This window comes from Haliotis rufescens, unplaced genomic scaffold, assembly GCF_023055435.1.
Source record: "Haliotis rufescens isolate VD_foot unplaced genomic scaffold, xgHalRufe1.0.p SCAF_19, whole genome shotgun sequence".
Lineage (NCBI taxonomy): Eukaryota > Metazoa > Mollusca > Gastropoda > Lepetellida > Haliotidae > Haliotis > Haliotis rufescens.
Window position 1 is genome coordinate 12,056,943 of NW_025963879.1, and position 12,659 is coordinate 12,069,601.

At 43.9% G+C, this 12,659-nt stretch overlaps 1 protein-coding gene across 3 annotated transcripts in view; it reads left to right on the top strand.

The window, feature by feature from the left end:
• LOC124138925 (sodium-dependent dopamine transporter-like) overlaps positions 1 to 12,659 on the top strand; it is a 98,474-nt gene that overhangs the window by 44,968 nt on the left and 40,847 nt on the right. For all 3 annotated transcript variants that reach the window (XM_048398882.1, XM_046505835.2, XM_046505836.2), the window contains exons 3-4: positions 7,978 to 8,109; positions 9,690 to 9,927. In XM_048398882.1, coding sequence (XP_048254839.1) covers positions 7,978 to 8,109; positions 9,690 to 9,927 — 370 coding nt within the window. The remainder of the gene's footprint in view (positions 1 to 7,977; positions 8,110 to 9,689; positions 9,928 to 12,659) is intronic.

A 12,659-nucleotide genomic window follows, 5' to 3' on the forward strand; every position in this document is an offset into this window, starting at 1 on the left:
GACTTTGGCTATCGCTACAATGGTTGGTGAAATAGGTAGAAAATTGTGATGCATCGGTAGTTCGATCAGTTGTTTGACCCCTATACATGCGATAATAGTATACGTAATAGATATGTGCCTTCGGGAAAGACTTCGCGTTAATTAGATTCCTCTTTACCCTACTAAAATCAAGTATCATTATCAGGAAAACCTCGCACCGCACCGCACCGCACCGCACCGCACCGCACCGCACCGCACCGCACCGCACTTCACCGCACCGCACCGCACCGCACCGCACCGCACCGCACCGCACCGCACCGCGACGCAGGCAGTGGCGAATTTCGTGACCACATAATCAAATTCCTCTTTAATGAGAATAACAGACTTCACTGATTACACAAAGAACCCTTCACATGAATTAGAATGTAACATGAACGATTGTATCATTTTAAAGAGTCATTGGGAAGGACGGTAAGTACAAACCTTCTGATAGATATTTTCGGATGAGCGAATCATGGATACGGAGTATTATCTATTATATACTATCTAGTAATGTGGCATATATACGTCCGTAGATGTATGTCTGGATTCACGGGTGTCTCTAGACACTGTTTTGGCTTGTGCCACATGTTCCCGTGTTTTTTTCATGATGAAAGATTGGCGTGCCTTTGCAAGTGTTTGTGACAGGTGCCACCGGTGGGGCAGGATACGTTCACCTTTACGCGAACACCTGGTATCATCACTATTTGATAGTGCTCATGATATAGTCGGAATCGTACAACCGACTCTGCTTTATGCAGATATTTCTTTATGTATATTGAAAGGGCTTTGTCGCTTTTATCTAACAGGGTACAATAAAATACTGTCCAAAATCCACGTTATAACCCATTTACTCACAAAAACTCACTCACTTACTCTAATCAAATGTAACTGGCATCCATTCAAAAGAAGAAATAACGTGTACAGTTGGTAGAACTGACAACACATATTTAGTTTATCACATGCCAAATATATGGCTTTAGTGCATCATTGTTTAACGCCCAACCCACTCACTCGCACACTCTTAACACATTCAAAGGTCACAATCCTTCTTTCATTGTCAAAGACATGGTGTACAGAGTTGCGTCCCTCATCCGTTACAGGATCTGCTGATCGTTAGTTCGAATACATAATTCGCGCCGATTTTGACACTGTTTGTCACATACATATCTTGCTTAGCAAAATAGTAACCTCCACGATCTGTGTGATGTTCAGTTATCCGCCAACATTTATCTTCAGATTATGACAAATATTTTCTTAAAAATCTGATTTTGTACCGATCAATGTGAGGTGAGGTGAAATAGGGTTTAACGTCGCGTTCAAGATTATTGCACGTATATCGCGACGTGCATGCATGAGTGTGTGTGGCTGTGGGGCCGCAGTTTAACAATATCACACTCAGACACAGTATACTGACTCCGAGCCGACCAGTCCTTTTGGTTCCTTAAAGCCGAGTGCCAGGCAGGGTAAGAACAAGTACCATCGTATACCGTCTTTTGGTATGACGCGGACGGGGATCGAACCCCGGACCGTCCGCTCTCCGGGCAGATGTCTCCGCCACAAGACTACGGAAGCAGTCTGTATCGAACAAAACCAGACAGACATGAAGACTCATTCAGAATTTTCAGAGCTCCATACTAGTATACATTTTATATAGTACATATATATATAGTACATGCATTACGTATATAAAGCAAACCTCAACGTTTAGAAGGTTGAACGTTGAATATATATATATGATATATATAGTTTACTTAAATTGTGCTCTATAAGAAGAGGGCGGTCGGGTAGCCTTGTGGTTAAAGCGTTCGCTCGTCACGCCGAAGACCCGGGTTCGATGCCCCACATGGATACAATGTGTGAAGCGGCGTAAAAGCGGCGTAAAACCATACTCACTCACTCACTCTATAAGAAGTGTTTACTTTCTAACATCCACAATGTCTGTGTTCCTTTAACTACGGAAAGAACCCGTACAATGCAAAGATGAGGATTTGCAGGGAGACACACTAACCAATGGTGTATATGTAAATTATACACGTAGGCTACTAAATCTGGTTCAACTCACACCGTCTTGTTCTGACACTACAAGTGACAATTTACTTCTAGAAACAATTTCAATGAACTGACGTAACCCTGGCGACGACGAAGCCACCTACGCTGTCACCTCATCATCACTTCCTGTTCTCAGTTGGTACTGTGATCCGGGGAGTAATTTATCGATTAGAATTGCCTCCTGGAATCGTTACACATGTGACAGTGCGGATGAGCACAGTTTTCACAACTGAAAACAAGACTTTCAAAGGATAAAGAACAGCATCATCACCATTTATGCAGTTGATGGAGACATGTATTGATACTATGAGCCTCTGGTTATCACAAGGACGAGTATGGATGACAGGCACGTGTTTTAGTGCACAATAATAAAGTGGATTAAAATCCAGCTGTATGACGATGAACGGTTAATAATCGAGTCTGGATCAGACAAACCAGTGATTTATCATATGTGATGTAGGGTGTGCTAGAGGTATGCGGACATGGTGTAGGGTGTGGTATGGCGAAATGGTATAGGGTGCGCTAGTGGTATGCCGACATGGTGTATGGTGAGGTAGTGGTATGCTGATATGGTGTAGGGTGTGCTAGTGGTATGCCGACATGGTGTAGGGTGTGGTATGGTGGCATGGTGTAGGGTGTGGTAGTGGTATGTCGACATGGTGTAGGGTGTTTTAGTGGTATGCTGACATGGTGTAGGGTGTGGTAGTGGTATGCCGACATGGTGTAGGTTGTGACAGTGGTATGTCGACATGGTGTAGGGTGTGGTATGGCGAGATTGTGTAGGGTGTGGAAGTGGTATGCTGACATGGTCTAGGGTGTGGTATGCCGACATGGTGTAGGGTGCGGTAGTGGTATGCCGACATGGTGTAGGGTGTGGTAGTGGTATGCCGACATGGTGTAGGGTGTGGTATACCGACATGGTGTAGGGTGTGGTAGTGGTATGCCGACATGGTGTAGGGTGTGGTATTCCGACATGGTGTAGGGTCTGGTATTCCGACATGGTGTAGGGTGTGGCAGTGGTATGCCGACATGGTGTAGGGTGTGGTAGTGGTATGCCGACATGGTGTAGGGTGTGGTATGGCGACATTGTGTAGGGTGTGGTATGGCGACATGGTGTAGGGTGTGGTAGTGGTATGCTGACATTGTGTAGGGTGTGGTATGCCGACATGGTGTAGGGTGTGGTAGTGGTATGCCGACATGGTGTAGGGTGTGGTATGCTGACATGGTGTAGGGTGTGGTAGTGGTATGCTGACATGGTGTAGGGTGTGGTAGTGGTATGCTGACATGGTGTAGGGTGTGGTAGTGGTATGCTGACATGGTGTAGGTTGTGGCAGTGGTATGCCGACATGGTGTAGGGTGTGGTAGTGGTATGCCGACATGGTGTAGGGTGTGGTAGTGGTATGCTGACATGGTGTAGGGTGTGGTATGCTGACATGGTGTAGGGTGTGGTAGTGGTATGCTGACATGGTGAAGGGTGTGGTAGTGGTATGCCGACATGGTGTAGGGTGTGGTATTCCGACATGGTGTAGGCAGTGGTATGTCGACATGGGGTAGGGTGTTGTATTCCGACATGGTGTAGGCAGTGGTATGTCGACATGGGGTAGGGTGTGGTCTGCCGACATGGTGTAGGCTGTGGTATGCCAACATGATAATAATTAATACCCCTTTCTTCAATATGGGACACAGTTCAGAGCTCTCTCCTTTTTATGAAATTTGAGTAAGCTCGGAGCTAATAACAATGTTTGTCATCGTAAAGAAAAGAGAAATATATAATTTAAAAGGGCCTCATTTGCCTGACAACCTTTGTCTTCATTATAAAAGCTTGCCCATCAACCATGGGTGAAGTATATGCACTTAACGACCTTACAAACCATTATGTAACCTGGTCCGCCTTTGATGACCTCGATCAGCAGCGGGAAAATCAGTAAAGTAGACATGTTTAACTGGTCAAAGACTAAACGCCATATTTCGCGCGGACATGTCACATTACGGACAAGCATGTAGTGCAGCTGTGTTGATTCCAAATTCAGTAAACTACGGTTATAACGAACAACACTTATAACGAACTAACCGATATAACAACTTATTTTGTAGTCCCGTCCCAATGTTGTATATATGCTTATAACGAACTACGGTTATAACGAACTAAACTAAGTGGTCCCTTTGAGTTCGTAATAACCGTGGTTTACTGTATAGGGTTCGATAAAATGGAAACCTACCAGATTCTCTACAGTTTGTGCCAACTTAATCAAACATTCAGATTGCGAACGTGTGGCCTACAGTTCCTGTCATATATACGCTACGGTATTAATTCTAGGCATGGTTGTCATGTGTATATCAGTTTCCTTTGACGGTCAAATCTGTAAAACGTCGAAGCCAGAGAGTGCTGAAAATTGAATTGATCAAACTATTTGCAGGGCAATTGAATTGTCACGTTGTTTTTCTATTCGCGTGTTGAGCCTAAAACCCGGTTAGATTCTACAAAAACTATGACGTCGTTTATGTGATCGGTGTGATACTGCCGCGAGAACTTGCAGCAGACCAACAATGACAAAGTGTACTTCAGTGTGCCCATGTTAATCCACATTTGTATCCTCCCTAAACATAATTAAATACTGTATGTGTTGAACCCGTGACTAAAAACATATTCCGTCTAAAAAGATGCCAGATCCCCATCTCCAGTAATAGTAAAGAATATTAAAGGATATTTAATGGTCCGCCCAGAACAATGTTTGCGCAAGCTATTCTCGTTGGAATTTGTATATTTCTTGCATCTAAACTATCATTTTCTTCGTGGTTACACACACACGAAACCTGAATAGTAACGCATTATAACAAAGATGATTATCGGTATAGCATAGGGTGAAAGGGTTAACATTGGCGAGTGAGCGGAAAGTTGTACTTTACTGTATATCAGCCGTGTCATGGCGGTCCGCTGAATTACTCGGGTCAGGTACCGACAGTGGTCGAGATTACGAGCGTCAATCCTCGACGTGTGATGACACCTCAGTGTAGGTGCCCACCCGGTACTATGGAACCTGACACGAACCATAATCCACAGGGAGTGTTGGAGTTCTGTCAGTCGGGATATACAACACTGTTTCTTTCCGCTCTTCCAATACAAGAACGACTCATTAACCTGTTTGTTGCTTGTACTGAGAACAAAAAACGGACAGCCTGTGAAAGGGAGTGGAAACAATTCCAAACGCGTGATGTTTTTTTATGCGAAGCACCTGTCATTACAGTTAAGAGATGTGAGTGAACGGTTTGCGCTTCTGGATCTTGGTTGATTGGACGTTCTGCACATGCCCGGATGCAACACAGGGAAAGAACACACCTCTGCTTCCGGTCTCCTTTCATAAGACAATGAGTTATGGTAAAAACGCTGAATCTTTACCAGAATATCCCCTTTGATCAGATACACACATGATTACAGACACAGCCTTCGACTGCTTGATTATAATTAATACACACCTGATGGGCTGATACAGTTGTTATGAATGCCCAAACTATGGATACAGCAAAGAGTTGTACTTCAATACGCGTTTATACGTTAAGCTTTCTTGGCACTCTCGCACATAGAGTATGAACCAAAACTATTTATACATTTTTTATCTTAATACTTGTCGTGTGTGATTTAGGGATATTTCAGCTGCATATGTGTGTACTCCAACTCACTGTTGTTCAGTTGATGCAGATTTATGAGGGAATTCGTAAAGCGTTGTTTTCTCATCAATATGACGTTGCGTGTGTTAGCGTTAAGTAAGGATACCATATATGAATAAACAACTTCTTGGTTACAGTTAGGAGCGACGTTTCGGTGTAGGTTCTAGCACCATTATCAAGACCCTAATTGAGTAAAGAAGTTGTTCATCCACATATCTTACCGTCACTTAGTACTCGTCACATTCAGTCATCTTCGTCACATTGTGAAATATATCAACCAATGTTTAACACATACTATAGAGAAACACAATACCTATCATATATAGTGGTTGTAACGGTACTTACACTTCATGACACCGGGGCAACATCAACTGTATTAAAGGACAGTTGTATCCTGTGGAACTAAAATACTAATATTCGAACTTACGGCCCTGCCATCCCCATCTTGGCACCAGAAACCAAGCTGCCGTTATCAGTCTATGAGTGAAAATAGTTCCTGGAGGTAAATGAGTAAGTTCACAAATGGTACTTAAGGGTAGAATCAACCTACGTCATAATCTAACGCGCAAGCCACGGGGCATCCCCTAAGCCTCCTTCATACAGGAGTACAACATCGCGTTCGTTCTATATCACGTTCGTTCAAAACGCTTATAACCTGACGTCCAAAAGAAACTTCACCAGAGTTTGAAATCACTCTTGCTAAAAAACAACAAAACATACATGCATGAAGTAAAGTATATTGAGAAGATCAATATATCAACATAATCAACACTGAAAATGACAATCGTACCGCGACCGAGAATGACGTCAGAGCCCCCCAAAGTTGGGTGTGGTACAAAACTCGAGCTTTCAGAATCATGGACAATAGGCAGAGTATATAAACAATCGCTCACGTTCAATAACAAGTCAATAGTAGCGTGTGTGACCACCAAATGCCTCAATACACGCAAAAACTCTTCGACGCACAGAAAAAGTCAGTCGTCTGATGAGGTCACGTGGGATTTGACGCCATTCTTCTTGGAGGGCCAAGATCAGTTCTTGCCGGTTGGCTGGAGAGTGGGGTCGTTGTCGAACACGACGATCCATCAAGTCCCAGAGGTGTTCTATGGGGGACATGTCGGGTGAGCGTGCAGGCCCCGGCAGGAGGTTGACGTTGTTGGCTGCGAGGAAGTTAGTGACAATTCTGGCTGTATGGGCTCTAGCGTTGTCATGCTGATAAATGACACCACGTTGCTGCTGTTGGAGAAATGGTCGGACAACTGGACGAAGAATGTTATCCATGTAACGCTGAGCTGTCAAGTTTCCGTCAACGATGACCAGCGGTGTCCTCTCCTTCCCACAGATCCCTCCCCACATCATGACACTCCCTCCACCATATGGTACGACCTCCTGCACGCAACACGCCGCCGTTCGTTCACCCCTTCGGCTGTAAACACGTTGTCTTCCATCAGCCCTAAACATACAGAATCGACTTTCGTCAGTGAAGACAACCCTCTGCCAGTCACGTTGTTGCCAACGTCGTACAGTCCGGGCCCATCTCAATCGCAGACGACGATGTTGCGCTGTCAATAGCTGTCCTCTGTATGGTGTAAAAGCCCTGATTCCATGAGCCCTGAGTCTCCTGGCCACTGTCTGTCGACTAACCCTGTGACCTAAGGCATTTGTCGCCGATGACGTCACTGTTAGGAAGCGATTTCAGAGGTGCAAGGTACGCAAGTACCGGTCATCATGGGGCGTGGTCACCCTGGGTCTGCCTGTTCTTGGCCTGTCAGCGGTCCGCCCTGTCTGTCTGTAACGTTGCATCAAGTTGGTAACGGCAACACGGGAGCAACCGAAGGTTCGTGCAATATGGGCGTGGGTGGCTCCAATCTGTACCATACCCAAGTCTCGTTCTCGTTGTTTGACTGTGAGTCGTGGCATTTCTTTTGTGTTTTTTTTATCACTGTGGGTGTCTGACTTGCCGTTGCAATCGTTTTATACCCTTACCCGCACGTGCATTTGCAGTTGTCCGTGGTGCACGTGTTTTTCCCTTTTTCTCGTGTTATCTCGCAAACATGTAACAGACGATTAACATTTTCTGCATACACTATTGTTGTATTTAGGATATGTGTTTTAGATAGACTTCATCGTAAAAAAAGTTATACTTTGTCTGAAATTTATATTTTCAGTTGGTAAAGTTTCTTTTGGACGTCAGTTTAGTTGTATTTCTTGTTTGTACATGGTGTATTTGTTCTTTTAAAGGAGCGTTCCTGGCCCCTTATTTCTCTGTCCTGCTTCTGGGAGCTATGCCGGTGTTCCTGATGGAGATGTGTATGGGCCAGTTCAACAGACAGGGGCCTATCACAGTGTGGAAGATATCGCCCATGTTTAAAGGTACGTTTTCTGGCAGCACTAATTATTGTTTGTTTGTTTTTTGCTTGTTGTTCAACGCCATTCTTAACAATATTCAAGTGACCTGTACATAATCGAGTCAGGACCAGACAAACAAGTGATTAGTATCATGAGCAACGTCTTAGGGAAAGCTCGGGTTGTTAAAACATCGATCCACACAATTGGGATACGATGACATGCATCAACTAAGTCAGCGAGCCTGACCAGCCAATCCCGTTAGTCGCCTCTTACCACAAGCATAGTCGCCTCATACGGCATACAAGGGTTGCTGAAGACCTATCCTACCCCGGTTTAGTTGAGATAGAAGTAGCACATAGAAGCGATATCAGTAGTGGTAGTGATGGCACTTGTACTAATTGTATTGGAGGCAGCAATGTTTATCAGTGTCCGACTTCGCCGCGCATGTGTAGATTGCACCCATAGGTACATTGCATTGACGTCTAACGCACCATGGGTCGCCAAACCCTCCATATTCGTTATACAAAAAAGGATTTTAGGAATAATATGCTACATAACCAATGTTATATTTGAGATAACACATTTTTAGTAACGTACAAATTCTTGTGCTTTGGCATTGTGTATTCATAGCTTTCGGCCATGGGAGCCGTGCCAATTTCCACTTGTCAGATGGGTACACAAAGTACGTGATCTAGACTACCAGTTGTCGGACTGCCATTTTTGCGGAAGCTGAGTGGGTTAGATCTCTGACTTTGTGTGCTGGCGATTCGCTGCCCTACTCCGAGTCTGTGGTTTCGAAACCCGGATTGGACTGAACCCGATAAAGTACTAGCATTTGTACTTCACTAAGAAAGTGATATCCCAAATATAACGTTTGTTACATTTGACCACTTTCTAAATGGAATTTTGTATTTATATGGAACAGTCATATGACATAAGTGGTAAAAGTCCCGACGTGAAGGATTGATTCTAACGGCCAGTGCCTGTAATTATGTCTGTATTAGACGAACATAAACCTGTAAAGAGCGGGTGGGTTCGGTTTGAACAATATTTCATGTATATCACGCCATTTTACTTTGAAGCCAAAAGTTACACAAATCTTGGAATGTCCAAGTTGGTGAAACCCAGCATGCTATGGTACTGAGAAACAAAGGATTATAAATGGTAGAAACCGGGTACACATGATCACCGGATCCCTGCACCACTATGGGACGCAATTCTTCACAGCCAGCCAGTTGCGTCGTCTTATATCATTGAGTGAGTGAGTTTGGTTTAACGCCGCTTTGAACAGTATTCCAGTTATATCACGGCGTATCAGCTTAATGTGGGAGGAAAGCCCGAAGAGATGCAGGTCTCAGACGCTTATCACTTCGGTGTAATCCACGAGCACGGATATGGTGCTGACAAACCTAGAAAAAGGGGCGAACCGGGATTCGAACCCACAATCATAGGTTTCTGGCGTGCCCAAGGAACGCAACTCTGCACAGCGAATCGCGGCGCCTTAGACGACTGGGCCACCTGTGCCCCCCTCATATCATTGTGCCACCAATGTTCTTTACTAGCTTTGAAGTAGCTTAGTGTTAATGTTCTCTGTCTGGTTGCAGGTATAGGGTTTGCCTCCTGCTTCATGGCTTACATCGTTGCCTTCTACTACAACATCATCATCGGCTGGAGCTTCTTCTACCTGTTCTCCTCCTTCACGTGGACGTTGCCCTGGACGACCTGCAACAACGACTGGAACAGCCCCGACTGTTGGGAGGTGGAGTGGTCCAATAACGAAACCCACAACAATAGGTCCTACAACGACAACACGTCCGTCTCCTCTACCATGGAGTTCTTTGAGTAAGTCAAATTATAAAGAGTCATATTATATACCTGACTGTTGTAGAATATTGTAGTCGGTGAGTATTGTTTTGTATCGGTTTTATGAATACCCAGCCATATCACGGCTTTACACGGCGCACCTCTGTGGGGGATCGAACCCGGATTGTCGGTACGACGAACCACTGCTTTAACCATAGGATACTCCATTGACCTTCTGTAATCTGTTTTATATGTAAGCAATTAAACCCTTTCTATAATCATGAGAAATATCTAGTAAAAAGTCCATTGTACGATTCCAACTATTTTTAAAAGCACGTGTTTATGAATCACTAAAAATAGTGATAATACCAAGTGTTTGCGAAAAGGTGAGCTTATCCTGCCCCGCGGTGGCACATGTCACAAACACATGCAAAGGCAAGTCAAGTGTCCCCCACATGTCTACAAAAAACCACACCAAACATTTGAAAGCTATAATAAGGATTTGACTGCTGTGATCATTCTAAACAAGAGGTGTATGACTTTCTTTGAAATTTCCGCCGGCAGAGCATGCGTGAATGTTGTGAAATGTAGAAGCCAAAGGGTGGAACAGCTTGAAAATTGCCCCAAGTACAGGGAAAGGTGAAGCTTGAACCACACTTAAAGGCTGTCTGACAATACATTTTATGACATCTCTTCGGGATGAGGAATAGATTTTCTGTACAGTATTGATATCTTATATCCTGTCTCTTTCGTTTGGTGAACCCGATGACAGTGACTCAATGTGTTTGTAAAAGGTTATGGTCAAATAACTTTATCAATTAAAGAAAGACATCGAGCGATACCCACAGACAGGAATACCTGAAGTAACACGTGACCAAAATACGTCACCTTTGAATTTCCTGTCTGCACAGAACTCAAGCGTTATAACTACTAGTTAGAACTAATGTGTAGAAAACTTTCATGCGCCGAAAATAGCCCGATAATGTAGGCTTCGTTGTGGGATGAAGCAGCGCTTGGAATGAGCGCTCGATGAATACCTTTAAAAGCTGAAGAAAAGCTTCTACAATGTGTAATACAAACCATATCGGTCGATTCCGCCTTTAGCAGCGAGAGCAATGGATCGTCTTTCAAGTCATAATACAAATCCCACAATGATATCCGACTGGCTGATTCAGGTCTTGAGTTTCGGTAGGCGCTATGTATGACAAGCTGAAATTCCAGTACAGTATTAGAACAAAAATAACACCATTCGTAACAGTTATCTTTTCTGATATGGAAATGTCTAATCGTCCAGTGAGAGTCTTTGTACCTGAGGATGCCGGATAGAATAATGGAACTCCACCTCTGCTTGCTAAACAGTGCGCTTGTTTATAAGAGGCTTACTGACACGCACACCCCAGGCGTTAAACAACAGGGGGTACACTGTAATCACATGTAATAGATGAGGAAATGGCAATTCAGTTGGTGAAAGATGCTACTTCTTCTATCGGGAAACAATTAACAGTTCGTCTGTCACCACCAAAGAATGACAAAATGGATTCTTTTGATCACAAAGTTCAGGTTGCTTTTCAAGTTCAAGGACTTTCATATTTGCAACTTTAGATTCATCGACTGCTTTTAAGATGCTTGGCCTGTAAAATAGTGTAATTATTTAAGGGGGCTATATAACTAGGTATTACGGTTTGTAGTGGAGAGAGGGGCGGTCGGGTAGCCTAGTGGTTAAAGTATTTGCTCGTCACGCCGAAGGCCCGGGTTCGATTCCCGACATGGGTATGATGTTTGAAGCCCATTTCTGGTGTCCCCCGTCGTCATATTCCTGGAATATTGCTAAAAGTGGCGTAAACCCATACTCACTCACTCACTTATAGTGGACGTCTCTAACAACCCATGCTTGCTAGAGATGTCTAAACGGATAAGGCGGTCAGGCGAGGTGACGTGGTTGAGTGCATATCATCGGATTTCAGTTATGTGGAACGATGATCATGCTGTCAGTCACTGGATTGTCTGGTCCAGACTCGATTTCTTAGAGACCGCCGTTATATAGCTGGAATATTGCGGAGTGCGGTGTTAAACAAAACACAGACAAATAATAGTGGGGACGACGTCGCAAATAGTATACAAGCATACAAAGGAATGATACACGGAAATTAAAATACGACGCCATCCATCATCTGTGTATATCTGTCTAGTTCACACGTTTTCTCATCACCTCCAGGGGCAGGAATTGCCCTGTCGTCAGAGACGCAGCGATTCGTTTTCCAGAGTTGCGCCCCTTTGGCGTGCCATGATCCAAGTGATCAATGACTAAAACAAGAACTTTATCTCCTGCTTTGTTCTCACATGAAATACTGAAAGAAGCGTTAAATACAGCAACTGATTCTAATCAAACTAACTTGTAAACTACGCTATAGATGCTTCACGTAAGAAGCGACTAACGGGATCAGGTGGTCAGGTTCGCTGACTTGGTTGATGCATGTCATCGTATCCCATTTGCGTTGATCGAAGCTCATGTCAATCACTGGATTGTCTGGTCCAGACTCGATTATTTACAGACCGCCATCATATAGCTGGAATATTGCTGAGTGTGGTCACTAAAACGCAATAAATTACTCTTTTTCTAATGTCCATATGAGATTGAAAAATGTGGGATTTGGGTAGGTGATTAACATTTGTGTGGTTGCTATTAAAGGCTGATAACATCCCCCTGATGTCACATGTAACATATGTAACAGCGCTCACATCCACGTAATCTGACAACCATGTGAGCTTTG